At 52.8% G+C, this 21,942-nt stretch overlaps 1 protein-coding gene across 3 annotated transcripts in view; it reads left to right on the top strand.

The window, feature by feature from the left end:
- The window catches only part of ANO2 (anoctamin 2), a 301,537-nt gene that overhangs the window by 92,688 nt on the left and 186,907 nt on the right, over window positions 1-21,942 (top strand). For all 3 annotated transcript variants that reach the window (XM_067008590.1, XM_059080738.2, XM_067008589.1), the window contains exons 8-10: window positions 8,733-8,788; window positions 9,931-9,972; window positions 16,205-16,269. In XM_067008590.1, coding sequence (XP_066864691.1) covers window positions 8,733-8,788; window positions 9,931-9,972; window positions 16,205-16,269 — 163 coding nt within the window. The remainder of the gene's footprint in view (window positions 1-8,732; window positions 8,789-9,930; window positions 9,973-16,204; window positions 16,270-21,942) is intronic.

Here is a 21,942-nt window from a genome sequence, read left to right as displayed (position 1 = left end):
CTGTCGCGGGGGACTCTGTCCTGCCCATGTTTCATGGCTTTTGCCTCCGTCTTCGTCTTCCCGTATCCTCCCAAACCCTGTCACGGAACCTCCATCTTCTGATCCTGGGTGTCCGGGGGGGATCCTGTCTCTCCTTCCTGGACCACACTTTCTTTGCTTCCTCTTCCTCCTCCCCCATTTTCAAGGTTGTCTCTCCTTCCACGTTCCCTTGGCCTCCTCACTGCACGGAAGACATGCAGCCGTGCATTTCTATTTTGCACCTCTCTCCCCCGTTGCACACCAGCCTTTCCAGCGGCCAGCTGGATACCTCCACTGAGATATTCCCAGCGCCGTGAAATCAGCGTCTGGCTGTGCCCATTTCCCTCTCCTTCTGCTCTCGCCCTGCCCATCTCTCCTGCTTTTCTTCCTGTTAATGGGACTTCTGCCCTCTCTGGTTTTGCTCCTGCTCTTCCCTTTGCTGGGATGTCCTTCCCCACGTCTCACCCGTGCCCACCCCCAGACCGAGTACCTCTGTCCCCCAGCTTCTCCCTGTATGCCCTCTCCTCGGAACTCCCATCAAGTTTGATGTCTTTCTTGGTGATTATCTGTGTCTGTGGCTTAGACCTCCGAGACAGTCCTTGAGATATGTCTGGATCATTTTTTATCCCCCAGTGCACTTGGCTGGCTGCCCTGCACGTTCTACTCAGTCGATTTGCTTTAGTGAATTAATTAAACGCGCTCAGCCGGCTAGTGTCTTAGCAGTAGCTGGTGAGTCCCCTGTGATGTGTGTTTGTGGACCAATGACTTAACTTCTCTCCAACCCAGTGTTCCCTTTTAGGTAAGAATTATGTGTCTTGCAGAGTAAAGATTAAATGGGAAACTGTTAGTTTGTTTTGTAAACTGGGAAGTCCTTAAAAACTAAAGTTTGTTTTGAGGGACAGCCTCCCGATTGTTGAAAGGTCATTAGCGACCCTCTGCTTTAAGACAGCAGTTTTTTTCCCCTTGAGGATCGGTTGGTTGGTTTGTTTGTTTTCCGATGTCACAAAGTCAGACATCTTACGGACTTTGTTGTTGAGTGTAGTTTTCAAAAATTTCTTTCTTTCTTGACATTCAGAAAGCAGTTATTGAGCACCTGCTATGTGTCAAATGATGTTAGAGAAACTGAGAGATGGCAAGATGAATTTGACCTACTTTCTGTTCTTGCGGGGCCCTTAGTCTAGCCATGTGGACAGACGTGTCAACAGACAATGATGAGATGATCGGGTAGGTGTGATATTAGAAGTGTACAGAGGGCAAAGGGAGCCGGGGTTCAGAACAGCCAGCTCCTGTGCCTACATCTAAATAGCATCATCAGTTTTCCAGTGTTAGCTTCATGACTCCCCTGGAAGGTAGGTGTGTCAGGAATTACCATCTCCAGTTACCAGGGTGCACAGGCAGGAGGGGTGGCTTTTCCAGAGCCACATACGGAGGCACCGTTAGAACTGGGTCTGGAACCTGGGTTCCCTCCTCTCATCCTATTTCCTCTGCCTTTGGGATGCAGGGAACTCGGCGTGGTGTTTGGCTGAGTCTTTATGGGCTGCGGGTCCACAGTAATTGCTGATGATTTATTTACTAGCTCCTAACAAGGGACTGAACTCTGCTTCCCAGGAGAGGAGAACACTGAAGTCCGATTCTGGGGTTCTTTGACTTCCGCCTGGGAAAGTACAGTGCCCTTTAAGCCCTTTGGCCAACTTCCCGTCTTACTTAGAAGATCAGAAAGAATGGGGAATGCGATAACATTGTGAGGCCTCAGGATAATACGGACCTTTGAGCCATGGGTAAATTTTGATTTTATTGCCCTTCTCTCTGGTTTTATAGAGAAACACACATGGGCTTAGCATTGGCTTAGATTTCCTCCAGAGGAGGGTTGCCTCATAAAAATAAAAGACAAAAGGAAGAACAGGATTGTGTGCGGAATTGTTTTGCAAGGCATTTTCATTGATCCTTCAGCCTTGGAATTACCTTTTATGTGGTCATTACTTTTGTGACCAATTTACAAAGCTTTATTCCCTTTCTCGTTGTCCTCAATTACAGTGGAAATTAGAAGATGGAGAACATGAGAAAGATTAGAAATAGAAGATGGAAAAATAAAACTAGAGGTAATAATAATTCAGAATCACTCCCGTTTATCTGGTACTATCACTTTCTTCTTTGTAGAAAATACATCTTTTTGAATGCCTGCTTTTGCGAAGCATTAGGCTGCACACAAGATGTTATGTATTGATTTATTTATAGTCCCGTCTTGTTCCACAAAATTTCTGAGGTGACTTACAAGAAAAACAATAATATAAATAATAAATAAAGAAATAAAAAACAGGAAAAACACAAATTAAAATAGAATGTTGAAACTAGGAGGAAAAAATAAGACTACAGATATGCAAACCGTACGGCCCTCTAGCTTCTGCAGTTAGGCTGCAAATTTGACCTTGAACCAAAGTGAGAGGGGGATACAGTCAGCGGTGTAGCACTTAATGTCCTCAGCAACATCTTTTTATATAGAAATTTTTCTAAGGGCTCTCTAAAATTCCCTGCTTTCTTATATAGAATGTATCAACATACGGTCTCTCTATAAAGGCATACGTAAGCTTTTCTGTAGGATTCAGGATTATCCTTGAGAATGTAAGGTTATTTAAGTTTCCTCAAGGATTACCTAAGTATTATTAGGGGTTTGCCCCACAGTCTCTGATGTTTTTGAATTCTTGACTCTGGTGACCTCCCTCCCTGAGTTTTGCTATTTCGAGGTTTGCCGTGCTATTTAGGACACAGAAAAACAAACTCATTAGAATTTGGGGTAAAGAGAGAGCGAAAAGGCATTGCAGGAGGATCTGGAGGATTCTGCTGTGGCTAGGAACATAACCTTAGGGAATCGGTTGCCTGAGATTGAGATACTTTTTCTTCTGGGTTCTCTGTTGTGAGAGCTGAGATAACAAGATAAGAGATCTCTCTACACGTGAGGTCTTCCTGTAACCAGGATAGTAAGGACCCCTTGCATGTGTGTCATTGTACGCTTTGCAAAGCACTGTCACACTCTGTATCTCCTTTGATCCTTTAACTCCCGTGCAGAGTAGGTTCAACAGATACTAGATATTAACCACTTCCCCAACAGAGAGATTGACTTTGAGCCCAAGGTTAGAGATTTGGAGCTGATGGAAACCCGAGTTTCTTGGCTCTTCAGTGCTCTTGTAAATTAATCAGTTAATAAATGGATGAAGTTATTGGGAAAGGTTTTCCAGCGAAGGTGGAAGCTGAGGTCTTCCCTCTCCGTGACATCCATTCATTCAACAAATATTTATTCGTATTCTCCGTACCATTCATGTTCTAGAACTGGGGGCCTAGAGTAGGGACTCAGACAGACACAGATCCCTGCCTTTACGGAGCTCACGTTTGAGTGGCGTTGGAGAAGAACGAATAAGCCGCATGGCTGTCTAGCATGTGAGTAGCATCTAGCGTCTAGCATCTCTCTAGCAGAGAGATGCATGCAAGGAAAGCAAATGATACAAAAGGCAGAAAGGGAGCCACTCCAGAGAGTCAGGTTAGGGTCCCAACAGGAGCAAATGACACACTCACATGACCACCATTCAGGGCAGGAATATCAACAGAGAGACCATTTACAAAGGTGCGGCCTGGCAGTTGGGGATGCCAGGGTAGCATCGTGACCTGGAATTAGCGGGAGAGCTGTTACCCTCTGTGTACATGGTTCCCTGTGCTCTACAGTAGGACCTTGTTGTTTATCCATCCGATATATACTAGTTTGCATCTGCTGACCCCAAACTGCATTTTGAACCCGCTCTCCAGGTGACTTTTAGGGACTCTAAAGGTAGACAACGATATGAGTGCAGGATGGGCTGCCACAGGCTTCTTGCCCTGCCTTCGTCTGGGATTGGGAAGAGGAGTCCACGTGCTGTGGCCTTCCGGGGATCTGAATGTTGCTTCTCTGAAGTCCTCGGACGAAACCAAGTCTTCCCTGCGAAGGGCTTAATCTTTGCTCTGGTTTTTCTAACATTTGCTATATGGACGCTCGCCGTTTGGTCCCTTTCAGTGTCCTAGCCAGCAGTAGGGTCTCTTGGACTTCCTGTCGCCTTCTTTTCTTTACTTTTTTTTCTTCTTTGGCGAAAGGAGGGGCAGCAGGATAAACATTAGCAGAAGGAGGCAAAGAAAGGGGAGCTGACCTTGAAAAAGGATCAGCATTTGGTGGCCGTGTAACTTTTAATTTGGGGGGTTTCTTCCGTAACCTCCCCAAGAGCCAACTTGCCCCTTCCCTGTCAGTTACCTGGGAAGTGAGGGGTGGCGGGCTGACACACGCACGGTGTCCAGAGCCTGGAAGTACTTGTGAGTTTGGGATCCTCAGGGCGGTGGTAGCCTGCGACTCATCGCAGACTTGGCCCAGCCCCATGGTGCCTCCCAATCAGCAGGACATCAGGTCAGCGGTGGGGTTCAGGACTGGGCCAGTTCACCCCGTTCTGGAATGCCTTTCAAGTGCGCTTTGCCCTGGAAAGAAGCCCAAGCTTCCTCGACTGACACCTTTCCTGTTCCTTCATATGATAGTTGTTGCCTCTTCGTGGACAGAAAATTACAGCTTGATGGAGCTGCATTTTCATGGATGTTTTGGTGTCAGAGTATTTCAACAAATGTGTGCTTTGGGCATCTCCCCTGCCTACTCAGGGGACAATGTCTTAATTATTTTGATCTAAGCCAGACCATGTTGTGTGGTGTAAACATCTGGTTTATCATTCATCCAGCTGACCTGGTTTACATTTTGTTAGAAGAAAAGGCTTGGGATTAAAGGCATTTAAGTAATTAAGCACACGTCAAGACAATTTGGTGATGGGTAAATATAGTCTCTGTTCAATGCACCGTCTGGGGGGCTCTGGTTTAGATTCACGTCCGGCTAGAGCACAGGGATGAAAGCAGAACGCCAGGCAGGCTGGGCCCTGTTCTGTGGGGAATCAAAACCAAATGATTTTCCGGGAGTTGAGTGTCATCCCTCTAAGTCCCTGTCCTGGTGTTTGGCCCGGAGGGGCAGAGCTGCTGTCCCTGTCGCTTGGCGGCCCCTGTAGATTTCATGAGATTCTCGCTTTGGGAGGCAGACCAGAAACCGTGCTTTGGGTCAGCCTTTGTGAACCAGAGATGTCTTGGAAGCTAAATGCGAGGCCTTAGGTTTTATGTTATGAGGGTGTTTTCAGGTGCCAATCCCAGGGCCTGAGCCCAGCCTGCCCTGGTCCTTGACCCTGACCCTGTATCTGCAGAGGACCAGTGTTGCTGGGCTTGGCTGAACCAGCAGAGCTGTGGCCAGTGCTGGGCAGAGAGAAAATGTGAGCCTTTTCCTTGGGGAATTGTGGTTCTAAGCAATGGGTGTGAAGTACCCGGTGACCTGAAGGGACTTTGGGGATCCATAAAGAAGTCCTCGGCGGGCCGTGCTTTGTTTGGGCTGAGGCGCTGCTTCTCTTTGGGGCAAGACGGGAGGGAAAATGTCCTCAGTGCTTTCTCCTTCTGGCTGGCCCCCCTTCTGGGAGTAGGAGGACAAAAAAGGACTGGGTCTCTCTCTCTCTCCTCTCTCTCTCCCCCCCTGGGTGTAGAGCAGAGAGGAAGGACTTTGGAAGTCATCCTGAAGAAGAAAGCTTTGCCGCTATGGCCACATGGAGGGTGCATGATGGAACCAATTAGCCCTTTTTGCTGAAAAGAAAGGAAGAATTCAGAATTTCCATTTTCAAAGCAGAGACTCTCTCTTTTTTTTTTTAAGTTTGATTATTTTCCTCTTTCAGACTGATTTCCATGCTTGTTTGGGGGTAGAATCTTGGTGTCTGAAGTCTGTGCCTGAGAGGCCAACGCGGTTCCCAGTCTTGGGTGAAGTTGTGGATCAACAGTTACTTTTCGACTTGCCTCTCCCCCTCCCCATTCCTGCTCTTCCTTTCGTGTACCATCCCCGCCCTCTGCCCAGCGGCCACTGGCGGAAGGGCCCATAAGATACCACCTGAATAGGGGGAGGTATGCGGCCATGGGGCAGAGACACAGTCAATGACCGCATCTGGCAGCTCTGCTTATCTGGTTTAGGACAATTCAGCTTTGATGACCTGAGTTGTCTTGGTTCCTCTCTTAGGAAGCAGACTAGTCAACCAGAGATAAGTTTCCTTCATCAGCATGGGTTGCCAAAGAAAACTGGAGTAGCGGGTAGGCACATGCCTGTGATACATGGGAAGAGATGCTGAGGGCACTTTCGCCACAGGGCCGCTTACTCTTTTGGGTAGCAAGAGAGTATCCCTTCTGTGCTCCCAGCAGTGAGGCGGGAGCCCTGGGAGACTCCAGTGAGAGGGGCGTGCTCCCTGCCTCGGGTACCTTGCGGGCCTTTGGAGGGCACCAAACAAGGTGTGAACAACATTCTAGAAGTGAAACTGGCATTCAGTGCCAAGGAACTTTGTTTCAGATGAGACGTAGGGTGCATAGCTTTAGACCTCCGACGATTCGAGATCTTTCTTGAAGCTCTGGCGGCAGGAGGACCCAGGAGTTCAGCTTGTCGGCCCAGGGCTCTCAGACGCTGGGCTACTCTCTAAGCAAAGCCGAGCATTAGCGGGGGAGCTCCACACCTGCTGAACTTTTCCACGCAGTTTGGCCACTGTCTTCAGGGTATACGCTGCCGCCTTGGCAACCAGGGGGTGGCTGTGGGTTGCAGGGATTGGGTTGGGTGGTGCGTGGGGTGCAGTCCAGCTGGAGCCCTGCCCGCCTGTGATGCTTCAGCCTGTATCCATGTCGACAGCTTTGAACCACCCCCCGCGCCCTCCCGGCTTGGGGTCCCTCCCCTTGATGGCTGTAGGGTGGCTTCACATCGCTGTGATGATGGCTCTTGAACTGATTAACGATGCTCAGAGTGAAGCTGTAGTCCTCGGAGGAGGACACGTCTGCAGCCCCTTCAGCCCTGGGGCCCCTCTCCCCAGCCCGTACTCCCTATACACACCCTATATCCCCCATCTCCCCCCCCCCAGCCCCCGTTATTGCTGATGTTTTCTGTGCATGCCAAGGAGGAGACGTAAAATCAGGAAAGGGCTGGCCCTTGGGTGACGCCACAGCACTGAAATCTCAGCTCTCAACTCACTGGGAGGGTGGCTGCTTCTGCCAGGCGCCCCTGCAGCCTCCTGAGGGCCCTCTGCTCCCACTTGGGCCCCTGGCCAGCCGCGCTGGCATCGCAGGCGAATAGGGGCATGATTTGAGCAAGAGGAGGCTGATGGAGGGAGGAGGATTGTTTGAGAACCTCTGAGGCTCCGAGCACGCGCTGGGGCGCTGACTGGGTGCGGGAGGTGGAAAACCATGAATTTTAACGAGTCACTGTTGTCCAGCTTTGTCACGTAGCCTGGCCGTCTCTCCAGAGTCGTGTGCAGATGCGTATTACTTAGCATTTGGACGTCACGCGTGTTTGCCTCCAAAATCGAATCTCTCCTCTTCACACTACTGTCTGCAGTGTCTCCGGAAAGAATGGTTCAGGGCAGAAAGCGTGCTTGAGACAAGGGAAATCATTGTGTCTCAGAGACCCCGCCCCCTGCCGCTCCACTGCCCCCACTGAATGTGCATCCCGCATCCCCGCAGGCAGGGTACTGGAGCTGATGAGATACGATCCCTTCCACCTGGGAGCCAGCAGCCCAGGGCAGACTGTCCTGGGTGACAGAACCTGCAGGGCACGTTGTAGCCTCTGAATCCAAACATGAATGAAATGAGGGAATCGTAGTGGCTCTGTGCTGAACAGCAGCTTCTCTGTGGGGAGTATCGTGGAGTTACAGGGATGGAGCCACTCCTTCGCGTGACGCCTATTTAATAGGGTCTGCTGTGTGTGTGCCCAGTGCTGTGCAGTACTGTCAGGATGAAACAAAAAAATGGGTCCCCTGTGATGCGGTTTTCCAACTTTGTGGTCTCAGAGCGCCTACAGGGCTTTCATCTAGGTGCGTTATATTGATCAATACTTAACTATATTTGAAGTTAAAATTGAGAAAAGTTTAAAGCACAAGGATACACAAGCCCACATTCCATTAACTGTCCGGGGATGATGTCATCACAGGTCACAAGACTCCGCTGTAGACTCGTGAGAGAATAGGAGTGTAAAAGCAAACAGTGTCTTAGCACTCTTATAAAAATAGTCTGACCTCATGAACCCCCTGAAAGGGTCATGGGGACACCCGGGGTTCCCCAGGTCACACTTTGGGAGCCACCGCCCTAGGGATCGAAGGGTGCAGGCAGGTCAGTCGTGGACCGTAGTGCGCGTCGCCTCGTGAAGGGCCGGGGAGGGGCCGGGGGCGAGTTCCGATGAAGTGCGGTGGGTGCTCTGACGGACGCGTTTGTTGATTATAATTACGGCAATGCCTGTGGTCGAGCCCATGCCGGTCGCTGAACACAGATATTCTCAGCGCGCGGCTCTGGCCGCGGAGGCGAGGGTGGTGAGGGTTCCGGGGCCAGAGGGATCCGAGTGTACGAGGACAGGACGGACGTGACGTCTCAGAGAGCGTATCTGCTATTTAATCATAACTTTGCATTTGGGAAATGAAAAAATACTGTTAAATTCTTGTGCTAAGAAGTCAAGCCCGAAAGGAATTTCTCGACTGGGTGGATCTGGAGGGGTAGGGGTTCTCAGCTGAGAGGTGGGGCCGGGGGAATTAGTATTTATCAGAAGACCAAGGTCAAGTTGAGAAACCCCGTGCCCTCCAGTTACCGTTTTCATCTTCCTTCTTCTGCAGGTATTAATTCTCTGATAGCAAATAATATCTACGAGGCAGCCTACCCCCTGCACGACGTGAGTACCGCCTCCATCGGCCAGAAGGGCGGACGCTGCAGGCGACATGGTGGTGGATATACAGGCGCGGGGGGGGTGGGGGCAGGAAGAATGACGACGCTGAACCACCCGGGCTGGTTCCGGACCCCTTGCGAATGAAAATAGTCCCCGGTTGATTTTTGCCAGTTGTCTCAAACTCTTTCCGTTATTTCCCCGATGGCAGAACGAACTGGTTTTTACCTGGGCTTCCCCGCACTCCCTGCCTTGCTTTTGGGGAAAGCGTGAGAAGACAGATAACGGAGGGTTAAAGGGAGACGGGGAAGGTGGGTGGACAGCAGGGAAGTGCAAGTCCCAGACCTGGATAATAACACAGGCTGGACCGTGAAGCCCCCAAATGACCGCAAGTGATATTTTATGTGTGACAATAGCTTTGTGTGGATGTGAAATGCCTCATCCTGTGCGAGGATGTATTAAGTGTCAGATCTTTTTTCTATCTTGACGTTTTTTGAGGATGTGTCCGAAAATCCCTTATACTGCTGTTTGATTAAGAAAACAGAGAGACTGTAATTAAAGCTTTCCTTGGCTGAGAGTAGTGTTATAAACGTCCTATAACATAATGCGGTGATATTCTTCAAGATGATTTGTGAGAAACTGAACTGGCCCGTGAACTCGGTGCCCCCAGGCTGCCCTGTCCGCCCCATCGGTCGCTTTAGCATCTACCCCACAGTGGTTCCAAATGAGACCCCTGGGGTGGGGACCCCTGAGTGCCCGCAGGAATTTCCCAGGTGACCCTTTCTCCTCGCCAGCATCCTTGCCGTGGGCACACGCGAATTGAGGTTCTGCCGGGTATGGCCAGGGCGTGGGGGGTGGGGGGCGGTTTCCTGATGTGCTAGTCCGTTTGCAGGTTGGGCTCTGCTGTTGCATTTGCTGTGAGGAGGTGCAGGTGGGTCTCTGAGGCCTGTAAGGGGAGCCGCCCTGGGTGAGAAGCTGCCCACAGGAAACACAGCAGGTGCTGGTGACCAGGGAAGCAGACCGGTGTCTCCTTACATGTCGTGATCTTGACTTTCCTTAAGTGGGAATGAAAGAAAGGGATAAGGTTAGAAAATTTAAAAGAAAGCCCTTTCTCTGTTTTCGATCATTCCATTGGTTTCCCCCTCCTACAGGGTGAATGTGATGGTCCAGGGGATGACGTGAATGACAGAAAGGTAAGCCAGCCTGCTGCTGCGCTCGAGGGCCACGCAGGGGTGGGGGGCTGCGTAGACCTGTCCTGGGTGTTCTATTTACTGCTGATCAATTTCCAGCCATTCTTCTACAGCTCCCTGTCCCCAGGCGTTTGGAAATGTGAGGGCATTTCTGGTCGTTGACGTGACTGTGTGTTGGGGGGGTGCTGTTGGCATTCAGTGCCTGGTGGACTGGTGACGCCAGTCATCCTGAAATACACCCCACACTCGCACCCAGAGGCAGTATCCCTGCCCCTGATGACAAGAGAGCTTTGGCTGAGAAAACACCGAGCGTCTAGATCCCTTCATTGATAGGTGGGGAAACCGAGGCACAGACGACTGTGCACCTTGCCCGTGGTAACAATGCTGCCATAAACAGAGAAAGGGGCTAGTGCCCCTCTGACCCTCGACTCTAGTGTTTCTGCTAAAAATATGCCAGTATCCATGCCGTTATGGCTGGTCTGGGGAGGGTCGCCCTTAAGTTACTCTTGTCCTCTCTGTCGAGGCAGACAGGTAGGGTACAGCCGTTCCCAAACGATACGTGAGAAACCTGCTGCATGTTCCGGGCAGCTAGAAATATAGGTTCTATTTAAGGGAGGGAGGAGGGTCCCTGCGGAGGATCTCTCTGCTATGCCAGTCACAGCTCCTGCCTGGACAGCTCTTGTCCCCAGCCCTCCATCTAGATCCCGCTGCTTCTGTCGTCTGGTAGTCTAGGAGCATGGGTACCACCCTTCCCACCACGGCAGATGATGCTCTGAGCATCACCCGGCCTCTTTAGTGGGGGCTGCCCGTCTGGCCATCACCCCCTCCTGCCATCCTCCCACCCAGGTTCCCCAGCCTTCAGCGACGCTGGGGGACAGACGAGGGTGGGTGAGGGTGAGGGATAGAAGCCCGAGTACCCCTCTCCCCACCCCGACTCTGCTGTCTGGAAAATCATTCCTCCCCCAAGTTGCTTTTGAGCAGCCTTCTTTTTATCCAGTCTATTAATCCCTGTTATGAAGTGTGAAGTATTAAAAACATAAAAAGGTCTTTTCCAGGAATACTGCTGTGATTGCTTACATATGTCCCCTGCCCTGCCTGCCCAGGGAATCTGCCGTAGTTTTTCCGTGTTTTAACCTCATCTGTTTTCTATCTGATGCTAATAGTCTCGGTGATGTTTAATTTCCTGCAAAGTCCCGGATCAAATTTAAAGGAAAAGGTGGAAGCCTTTCTCCCCACATCTCACCTCCCGGGCCCCAGCCATTTTCTGTCCTCCTACTTTTTCTTTTCACGTTACTGCCCTTTAAAGAGTGATCACTACCTACTGCCCACCTAAGAGACCTCCTGCTGGGCGGGTGGTAACCCTCAGCCCCTCAAGGTAGAACGCTTTATAGGAACATTCCAGAGACCAGGAACACGGCACTCCTGGGAAAAATCAGCCAGCCCCCGGTTACCTGCACAGAGGCAGAGAGAAGCAAATTGTAGACTATCCAAAATATATGTACCTTTGCCTGGAATGATATTATAGTATCGTTAACAGTAAAACCTTTTAGCAAAATGTTTCCCTCCCAGGAATTGTTTTGCTTAGGCCAGTACTACTTCCTCCCAGTGCACACCCCAAAGGCTGGAGTGGGTAGAATCTGGCAAGCAGAGAGAGGCCAGCCAGGACAGAGCCGCGTCTTGGTGGTTGCTCGGTGAAGGTGGACAGGTGTCTTTGGAAGACAAGCAACCCATTTCTTGTGGCTTTTCCTTGGGTTTGCCGGCCAGTCCTGGCCTCCTTAGTTTCCTCTGCCAGGGTCATGGTTAGGGAAATAAAGTTTGTTGTGATGGGAAATAAGAGAAACCGGGAGTGAGAGCGAAAGCTTTTTTCCGTCCATTTGGCTTGGGAAATGGACACCCAGCACGGCAAGGAGACTGGTTCCAATGTCCACGAAATGATTGTCCCATCAGGACTAAAACCCTCGTGTCCAGATTCCAGCCAGTGCTACCACCAGGTGGACATGGTCTTTCACGTATGGCAAGGGGACCTCTCACTGCCGTGCTGGCTTCCTTCCTAGAGCTTCAGAGGCGTATGGGTGGGACCTCAAAGGTATCTTGAAAGAACCAGTCGAGATCCCTGAATATGTGCAGCACGTTTATTCGTATGTGTTACATTGCAAGAGTCTAGCGTTCTTCCAGAGGGCTGCGGGAAGGGTTTTGGTTGGCTGCAAGGGAGAACCCTTGAATTTGGTGCTGGAGGAGGTGGAGAAGGGTTGAGAACTGATGGGAGATCGCCCCTCTGGGGGCCTTTAGGGGTGATCCGCCCATCCTGCCCGTACCTGGGGTTCGCCTCCTCCTTCTCTGCGATTTGTGGCTGTTCCGGGGATGTGCCTCGTAGGCGGAGAGCGATCTCCTTCCCCCCAGCTCGCCTAGTGCAGCCCGCAGTCTCGATGACTCAGCCCCGTCCCAGAGGGTAATTCACGAGAGGCTCCCTCCCTCTGGAGAGCAGGGGTTTCTCGCCTTTCTCGAGAGCTGGGCTGCGAGGGTGTGGATGGACCCCTGCTACTGCCAGCAGCCACCTCATTGCACGTCCGCCAGACTTACCTGCTTTTCTCAGGCATCCCGGGGGAGGGACTGTCCCCATCTGCCAGGGGCTGCCTGAGTCCCACCAGCTCCCCACGGCTCCCCCGCCCACTTACGGGGAACCCAAAGCACAACCTGGAAGATACTCCTCTTAAAGTTTAGAAACTTTAGCAGTTTCTAAACCCTTGGTCCTGAATTTTCCAGCTTTTGCAGATGATTATCTTCTCTAGTGGGCAGTTAAAAAGTCAGTCTTGTCTTTCTGACGGGAAAGGTACCTTTCTTCTTGGTTTCACTTGAGGACCAGTTTCCCCATCCTGCACAACTCCCATTTTACTAGTGGGGAGGTGACCTGCCAAAAAATCCAACAGGTCGTTGCAGGATCTGGAGGTAGAATTCCACCCTCTCCCGTCCTGGCCACCCTGTCCCGTCAGTGCCTCTAAGGCGGCTACAGCTGGTGTCGTTCTGTCTGTCCCAGGCCCAGCTGCTCTCTGCGGAGCCTGTGGCCTCAGGGAGGCCCCGAGTCTCACGCATCTTGACGTTCTCTGGCGCTGCAGATGGTTTTAACAGTTGGGTTCTTTACAGTCCCATGAAATACTTAAGCCAACTGACCGATGTGACCCTAGGAAGCCGACCTGGCCTCCTGGATGCTCGGATCCATCAGGTGGTGTGGTCCCCTTGTTGCTTCCTGCCCTGAAGGTTTGGGGTCAGACGCACATGCTTGGAATTGCATCCGAGGCCTCCGAAATAAGGCTCTGTGAGAAGGAGCTGCAGGGCCTCCTGGCTCTGTTCGCAGGCTTGGCCGGTAGGTGAAGAGGACGTGGCATAACTCTGAGGGAGAGAGTGTATTTGCTAGGAGCCCGTTAGAAAGTTCTAGACCCTGCAGTTTTTTTTTTTTTTTTTTTTTTTTTTTTTTTTTTTTTTGGTGGTATGCGGACCTCTCACTGTTGTGGCCTCTCCCTTTGTGGAGCACAGGCTCCGGACGCGCAGGCCCAGCGGCCATGGCTCACGGGCCCAGCCGCTCCGCGGCATGTGGGATCCTCTCGGACCGGGGCACGAACCCGTGTCCCCTGCATCCGCAGGCGGACCCTCAACCACTGCGCCACCAGGGAAGCCCCGACCCTGCAGTTTTAAAGGGGCTGTTGCCAGTTACTCTGGTTGTCCTCTTGCACTTGATGCACACAGGCCCGTCCCCGTTGACTGCTGGTCTGTCCCGGGACCCTGTAACCCGGGGCTTAGCCCGATCCACCTGGTCTCGAACCGTGCGATTAAACATTTGTAGAGACAGGGAAGGGTCTACAGCACCCTCCCTCCCCTGCAGGGCTGTGCGAGCTGGCCCGGCAGAGCCACACGGGCAGTGTGCGGGCATCGTTGCATCACCTCCCAGGTTTGACACCCTGGAGCCCCAGCTCTTCCAGGGGTTGCCTGGTGATCTCCTCTGCTGTGTCCAGCTGGCCCGTCTGGAACCACTCTTGTCAAGGTCAGCCATGGGTCACTGGGTCCGAGGTCACTTCTTGGTTCTCATCCAGCCTGACCCATCAGCCCTATTTGACCCAGATGCTCACCTTCTTCGCTTGGAGTCTCCGGGACACCAGCCACTTCTAGTTCTGTGCCGCGTGTCACCGCTGTTCCTCTGGCTCTTCTGCTGTTCTGCACCCTCCCCTTGGCCTCTGAACGGCGGAGCACCCAGGCCCGAGCGTCACGCCTCTTCTCCACCTCTCTCTCTTTGACAGTTGCATCTGTAACTTGATGACTTTACAAATCATGTCTTCTCTGGCTCTGGACTCTCCTTTGAACTCCAGACTTTTATACCCAGCTGCTCACTCTGTATCCCCACGTGGACATCTACATGGCGTCTCCGGCAAACACCTCCCAAACGGAGCTCTTGGTTCCCTCTCCTTAGCCCGTTCTTCCCCATTTCAGTGAATAAAATCACCATCTACTCGACTGCTCAGGCCACATTCTCATTTCTCTCACCCCACATCCAATCCAACAGTAAATCTTATTGACTCTCCCTTTAAAAGACAAGCCGAATAAACCCCTTCTCACTGCTTGTCCCACTGCCTCTGTGGTACAGGCCACCATCCCCCCTCCCCTGGACCATTACAGTAGCTCCCCTACTTCTATACCAGCTCTCACTGTTCGCCCTGCAGCAGCCAGCGTGAGCCATCTACACTCTAATAGTACCAGAGCGTATCCCCCCCGCCGACACCACTGCTGCCGCCCTCCTAATGGCTTCCTTCAGAGTCCAAAGGTCTTTGCGTGGCCCACAAGCCCCTTTCTAACTGGGGTTAAGTCCCCAGATTCTCCCGTTGCTCAGCGCCAGCCTTCCGGCTTCCCTCTTCATCCCAGGACATGCCCTTTCCTCTAGGCCTTGGCACAGAAGGCGTGTTCTTCTAGCTGAAACATAACCACCTACTTCCTTCAGGTCTCAGCCCAGATGTCACCTCCTCAGAGAGGCCCTCCCTTGCCAGCCTTTTTTTTTTTTTTTTACATACCTATCAATAATTATTTTAAAAATTAATGTATTTTGTTATTTTATTTTTTATCTTTAAAAAATTTTTTATTGGAGTATAGTTGATTTAAAATGTTGTGTTAGTTTCAGGTGTACAGCAAAGTGAATCAGTTATACATATACATAGATCCACTCTTTTTTTAGATTCTTTCCCCATATAGGCCATTATAGAGTATTGAGTAGAGTTCCCTGTGCTCTACAGTAGGTCCTTGTTAGTTATCTATTTTATATCTAGTAGTGTGTATATGTCAATCCCAACCTCCCAGTTTATCCCTCCCTCCTTCCTGCCTCGGTAACCATAAGTTTGCTTTCTACATCTGTGACTCTGTTTCTGTTTCGTAAATGAGTTCATTTGTACCATTTTAAAAAATTCCACATGTAAGTGATATCATATGATATTTGTCTTTCTCTGTCTGACTTCACTCAGTGTGACAATCTCTAGGTCCATCCATGTCCCTGCAAAATGGCATTGTTTCGTTCTTTTCTATGGCTGAGTAATGTTCCATTGTGTATATGTACCACATCTTCTTTATCCCTTCCTCCGTCGATGGATATTTAGGTTGTTTCTGTGTCTTGGCTGTTGTAAATGGTGTTCCCTTGTCATCCTGTCTGAAATAGCACCCTCTACCCTCCTCTTCATATTCTACTCCCTACCTTGATTTATTTTTCTCCGTGGCATTTGTAAGTTAGTGTTTGTCTCTGCCCACGAGGGGTAAGCTCCACGATGGCAGTGACTTCGTCTGCTTTACTGCTTTATCCAGTGTCTGGACGGGGCCCGGCACAAGGTGGATATTCAGTCAGTACTTATTAAACGAGTGAATAAATGAACGCCAGGGGTCACCTCGCTGGACTCAGCAAAGGCGAGGGAGTGAAGAGCGAGGGGTTTTGCTTGGTAGGTGCAGCACATCCAGAGTGTGATGAAGATCACCTTTATTATTTGGGGAGGAGAAGTCAGCTTCTACAGCCTCCTGCCTTTGGACTCTCCCTGTGGATGTCTCATGAGAATTCTCCTGGAAGCTGGGCTTTGGGGATTCACTTTTGACTTGCCAGGCTGGCTTTGGTGGGGAGGGGTGTGTATCAAATGTTGACTTGCCAAGCTGAAGAAGAAAAGGTGAATGGTTGCCTGCTTCACCTCTAATCTGGTTCCCTGTTTTTTCTGTTTAGTGGCTGTATCAAGAATGGGCACGCTATGGGGTGTTTTATAAGTTTCAACCTATTGACCTCATCAGGTAAGATGTGGGAGGGCCCTCGTGGGAGGACCCAGAAGGTCTCTGCCAACTGTCTTGGCTCCTGGAAGTGTGTTGGCCAAGCAGAGGGCTTGGCTGTTCTAGGCTGTGACGCCCCTGCTCTGTGTCCTACGGGGGGGGAGCCAGTTCCTGGGTGGGGGAGGGCAGTGGTAGCTGTGGGGCAGCAGGTAATGTAGACGGACGTTCCGTGACTTGCATCTTGGGGCCTTCAGCACTGTGGTCTCTCCCTGCCTGCTCTTGTGGGGAGAGGAGTGAGTGGAGTTCTCTCCTTTATTATCGTCCCTCACATTTGCCTAGAGAAGAACGTGGGTGAAGCAGACCCTTGGGTCATTCCCAAGTAGCCGCAGTATTGACCAAGAGAAGGGAACACCCGGCACATCACATAGGGGCTAAGCCAGCTATTCTGCGCAGAAATGCAGGCGTTTTATGGCTTCTCCAAAAAATTGGAAGGGAGAGGAGAACTGGGTCCTAAACCTCGCCCCTTCAGCGCTGCTCCTAAAAGGATGACCTATTGCCTTGGGAATTTCCCCAGTTTCTACAGAACATGGATGAAAAGCTTTTTGAAAGAACTTTCTAGAAGGCAGTAGGTCTGACTAGCCTCAAGTGGGTTGAGGGCTCTAGGAACTCCACGGGCTGTTGAAACCCTAACTCTTCCCCAGCTGGCATGTTGGGAGGACCCCTGTGCACTGGGGTACCACTGGGCTGAGTGGGGTCTGGAGACTGGGGTCTTTCCCAGGCTTGGCCACTAGGGGCGATCATTGCTCTGGTCAAGTCACGTCCCCTCTCTGGTCTTCGGCATTCTCGTTTTCCGAAACTGGGAGCCTGAGCTAGGGCTCTACGGGGGAAACTTGATAGAGCACGCTTATTTGGAAACTATGGGGACACTCGGTCCTGTACTTGCTGCCCCTGTCACCCGTGGCTCACTCTAATGAGCTAATTCATCAGCCAGCAAACTCAGAGAGTGTTCCGAGCTGCTCGCCCTGGGCCGGGACCGCGAGAGGGGTGGCGGCCAGAAGGATCGAGCCCAGAGGGAGGGATTCCAGCTTCTTCTTGGAAGAAGCCAGCAGGCTGGGAGTCACAGTTCGGGCAGGCTCACCTCCCGCGCAGAGATGGGACGGCCCTCCCAGGGAACTGGGAGTTCAGTTGGACAGCAGGTGTGCGTTCCAGCCGAAGACCGTTAGCCGAGGGGCTGGGGTCGGGGAGCGGGGCCCCCTCGCCCTGCACCTCCCGTCCCCTGGCGGCCTTTAGTGGGGTGCGGTCACCTAGACTGTTCTCTGGGCCACACCAGGGCTGCTTCCTCCGTGCCTGGTGGGCTTTGATCTTCCTCTCTGCCTCTCTGGTGGCCACCCACGCTGTCGCCTGTTTTCTCCAACTACTCACTCCTTTTGAAAAAATGCGATGCCAGAAAATAAAAGTTCTCCCTCCCGGAGAGCCCCACGTGTTCCTCCGGAGACTTCAGGTGACCGGCCGCCAGCTCAGTGGGCGACGACGGCTCCAGCGTGCCCTCCGTTTCAGCCACCGGGGCAGCCTCACCTGCGGGGCTTCGAAGAGGTGCCTTTGGAGCAGATCCTGGCTCCGGGGTCTGGCGGTTCCCGAGGACGCGGAGCCCAGAGCCGTCCAGACGGGCGCAGCGTGCTGTGGGGCTGGGGGCTCTCCACTGCCGCTCGGCTCAGAGGGCCCGGGGGCTTCCGCACCCGCTGCGCGATGCCGGTGGCCTGGATGTGGGGCTCGGACGCGCCTGGAGCCTCGGGCGTCTTTCGGACACTGGCTGGAGGGGGGCGGGGATGGGACACGGGTAGCACGGGGGCTGCGCTGGAGAGGGGGAGGGGACGGAGGCGTTGGGGGCACAGGTGCGTAGCAGAGGCAGGCGAGCCGGAGAGGAAGCCGGGGTGGAGGGTGTGGGAAGAGCTGCCCGCCTTCAGCCGGCCCCACCTCAACTCGCGTGTCCGCGGCACCTCCTTCCTCTCCCCCATCTGCCAGTGCCCGGTCTGACGCCAGCTCCGGTGGGGGTGTCTTCAGCGCCACCTCTCTCTGCTGCCACTTCTCCTCCATCCTTCCTGCCTTCACCCCTCGGGACCTAGTGGCTCCCGGGGCCCAGCCTGAGGCCACCCTGACCCCGTGGTCCCGTCGCCGCTCACGCCTGTGGGCTGCGCCCTCTAGGTGCTCACGTGGGAACTGCACCCGTGTGGTCAGTGCTGCGGTATATCCACAGAGGCAGGGCGTCCTGTCCAAGTTGAAGGCAACTCCCGCGAAGGCCCAGCAGAGGCACTTCCCGCCTGTCGCCTCGGGCCCTCAGCTCCTCTCCCGGTGCCCACGGTTTGGAACGTTCGAAAGCACGGAGCAGCTGAGAGCCCAGCGGGGTGGGAGATCCGTTGGCAAGTAAAGCTACCCTTCCCCTTCCACAGCCCTCCAAGCCTAGACTTGAGGTTTCGGGTTCGCGGCTCCTTTCCCAGGTTGTGTAAAGTGGACAGAGGGGGGGCAGGATGCCCCTTCCCTGCACCCCGCGCCCCTCCCCCGCCAGCTGCACGGGCATCCGGGCCCAGCAGGCTGCACTGTGAGATTGCTGGTGGGGCTCCCAGCCCAGCAGAGCTCTCCACCCTGAGTCCTACCCTTGCTCTAGAGACCTCGGGGCCTGCAGGCCGGAGTGGAGTGTGTGTGTGTGTGTGTGTGTGTGTGTGTGTGTGTGTGTGTGTGAGTTGCCTGGGAAGCTCCCCAGGGAGGTATCCAGTCACGACCCCCCTCACAGAAGAATCTTCTGGGAATTCCTAGCCCGAAGCACTTGTGGCCTGGAAGAAACGAGGTTTGTGTTGGAGCCAGTGGGGGAAATGATGTTTTAGCTGGAGGGAAATGGCTCTACTAGTCCCCTGGGGCCACATGAGTGTCCCTGCAGGCGGAGGAGTAGATTTCTGCCTGCACTGCCCTGGGTTAACTCCCTGACATCCCAGGAGGGAAATGGCCTTTATTTCCTGGGGAACCCGGGAGGCTGGGCCTTTTGGATTTGTACAGGGGTGCTCCCGTATTAGTCAGCGCCCTGCCTTGTCCCTTGTCTTTTCACTAAGATGAACATCTGCTCACGAGCAGGTTTTCTTAGCTGAGAGGTGTTGATATGGATGAGATAAAACAACAGGCTTTGAACATCTGAGTTAGATTTAGCTACTAACCATACTTTGCTGGAGTTGAGATGCAAAATTGTATTTTAAAGCGTCTGCCGCTGCCTAACTATGACAGCGTGTGGAGGAGAGGGGCCCAGAAGTCCACCGGGCTCAGGGGATGTGTAGCTGTGGACTTTGGGGAATGGGCCAAGGGCATCGAACACGGGCAGCATCCACTGTGTCAAATCGGGATGAAGTTTAGAGAGGGGTAAATGGCTCTTCCTCGTTCCTTCCTCTTTCGGGGATGCCATTTCACAAGGGAGGCTTGCTAAGATCAGGCCCTGGGTGTGAAGCCCATCCCGGTGGCAGGTCTGGAGTCCTCTCAGAAACGTCCTGCTTCCTCAGTGACCTAACACTGGTATCTATGCCATTTCAAGAGCCTTTGGGCATCATCTGTGGACAGCAAGAGTGGCACCGTGCCTCCACCTCGCTGCACGTCTCTACCATCCTAGGCTCCCAGCCCTCTCCAGCTCCGCCAGTGGAGAGCCCATCCGGGACCTCGGCATCACAGGCATTGGCTTCTCCTCCTCCTGATAAGAGGCAGAGGTGCTTGTTCTGGCCAGAATTCCCCAGAAAGGCCACTAGAAGGTTGTGTGATTTGATCCATCCCTCTGTGTCTCTGAGCCCCACTTCTAACCTCCTGAAACAGGACACATCCACATCCCTCCAGGAGGGAGACGGAGGAAGCCACATTCTTTCTTAGGAGGCTTCTCAACAGGCCAGGCTCAGGAAGGACTGGCTGCAGCTGGTTTGGGGGAGGGAATGGAGAGGAAAAAAATGTTGATCAACCTGTGATGAATTATTTCCTGAGCCCTGCCGCCTCCTTCTTGATCCTTCCCTGGGATCCATAAAGGCAGTTCGGCTCAATGCGATAAACATTGACTGATGCTCACAGGGAGCAAGTCTCTGGAGGCACAGCGGGACAGAGCGGGGAGTCTGTGTCCTTACGGATCTAGCAGTTACGTAGGCAGACAGACCCACGGGAGGCAGGATGAACTGAGGGCTTTTCAGGACTGTCATGTAAGTACTAACATGATAGGTTGGGACGACAGATGGAGAGTGGTTGCTACTCGCAGAATAAGGGAAGACTTCCTGGAAGAGGTGGTGCTGGAATTGGAAACATTGCTTCCTGAAAGGCTGAGGTTAAAGGTCCTGAATGTGTCTTTGTCACCAGCCTGGGCTGCCCCGAATATGGACTTGTTGAGCCTGGTGTCGATGGCCAGAAATCACAGTGCCCCAAAGCCAGGTCCCTCCTGACTGTCAGTTGGGAGAGGTCAAGTCGAGAACTTGACTTGCAGATCTCGCTCACCTGCATGGACTCTGTGCCAGCCTGGCCCGTGTCCCTGGCTCTGACCTGTAAGGTAGCAGAGCATCCAGGCTTGGAAGGAGGTGAGGCTGGACCCAAGAGAGGAAGCCAAGGAGAGGTGACGTGTGGGGCTAGCACCTTGGTATCTGCAGCTCTCAGCCTTTGAAGTATTGGATTTAGCAGGGAAACGTTATGCAGGCTGGAAAGAAGTCATGTCTCATGGGCCTGAAGAGGATTTTTCCTTTACCCCTGAGGGTGTAGGAACACAGTAGACAGAGCAAAATAGGCAGTAGCTGGCTGAGACAGGGCAGAAGCAGGGATAATGCTGTTCCGTGCCGTTATATCCTGGCCCATTTTCCTGACTGGGAGATAAGTCAGGCTGTTTATAAAATGTGAGGTGTCCCACTCCCCTTTCTCTCCCCGCTCCCTGCAGAGGGCCACCCCGCTCCAGGCCTGCACCCTCTAGAGGAGAGGAGTCACCCTGGGGCTGCCAGTGGACCAGGAATTGAATACGGTGCCCCCAGCTCTAGTCCGAGGCTGCACCCAAAGGCCATCCTGGTCCCCTGAGGGTGGCCTTCCTGCCTTCCACAGCTGGGGGCTCCTGGTTCAGATCAAACTGAATCTTCCTTCCTGGAGTATCAGCCGTATGGTACTTGGCGGCCCCCACGGCACCAGGAGGCTGCACGCGCACCTCCATGGCCGCCCAGGGTTGCACGGCCAGAACTGGGAACGGGGTGAGGGTCTGCTTTACCAGCTCACCGCCTCCTTGGCTCCCTTATGTCACGTCCTATTTCCCAAGGGGAAGAGAAGCTGATAGTAGCCTGAAAATATGTGACAAGGCTGTAATTTCCTATCCCCTTGGACCTTGTGTGCAGTAAACTCTCAGTTATCCAGAACCCCTGGGACCAAACCATGGCATCGCAGAGGTGGGAGGAGCTTAGAGGCTGGCTGACCTCAGGGCCCGGCCACGGAATGGGGAATTGAAGACTTGCTCTCCCCGCATATTGATCGAGCAAATGCCCAGCCTCTGCATGATTTTTCTTGTAATGGGGGAGATGCCTGGCCTGGGGGGAAGCTTGTTTGTCAGCTGGCCATTTTTAGCCACTAGAAGTGGTCATGGAGCCAGAGCAAGAACTCTGCTGATTTCCCTGTGTTTCAGTCCCGTTCTGAACAAGAGCATCCTCTTGTGTAGGCCTT

The sequence above is a fragment of the Kogia breviceps genome, chromosome 12, assembly GCF_026419965.1.
Source record: "Kogia breviceps isolate mKogBre1 chromosome 12, mKogBre1 haplotype 1, whole genome shotgun sequence".
In the NCBI taxonomy this organism is placed as follows: domain Eukaryota; kingdom Metazoa; phylum Chordata; class Mammalia; order Artiodactyla; family Physeteridae; genus Kogia; species Kogia breviceps.
This window is presented reverse-complemented; position numbering and strand designations above follow the sequence as displayed.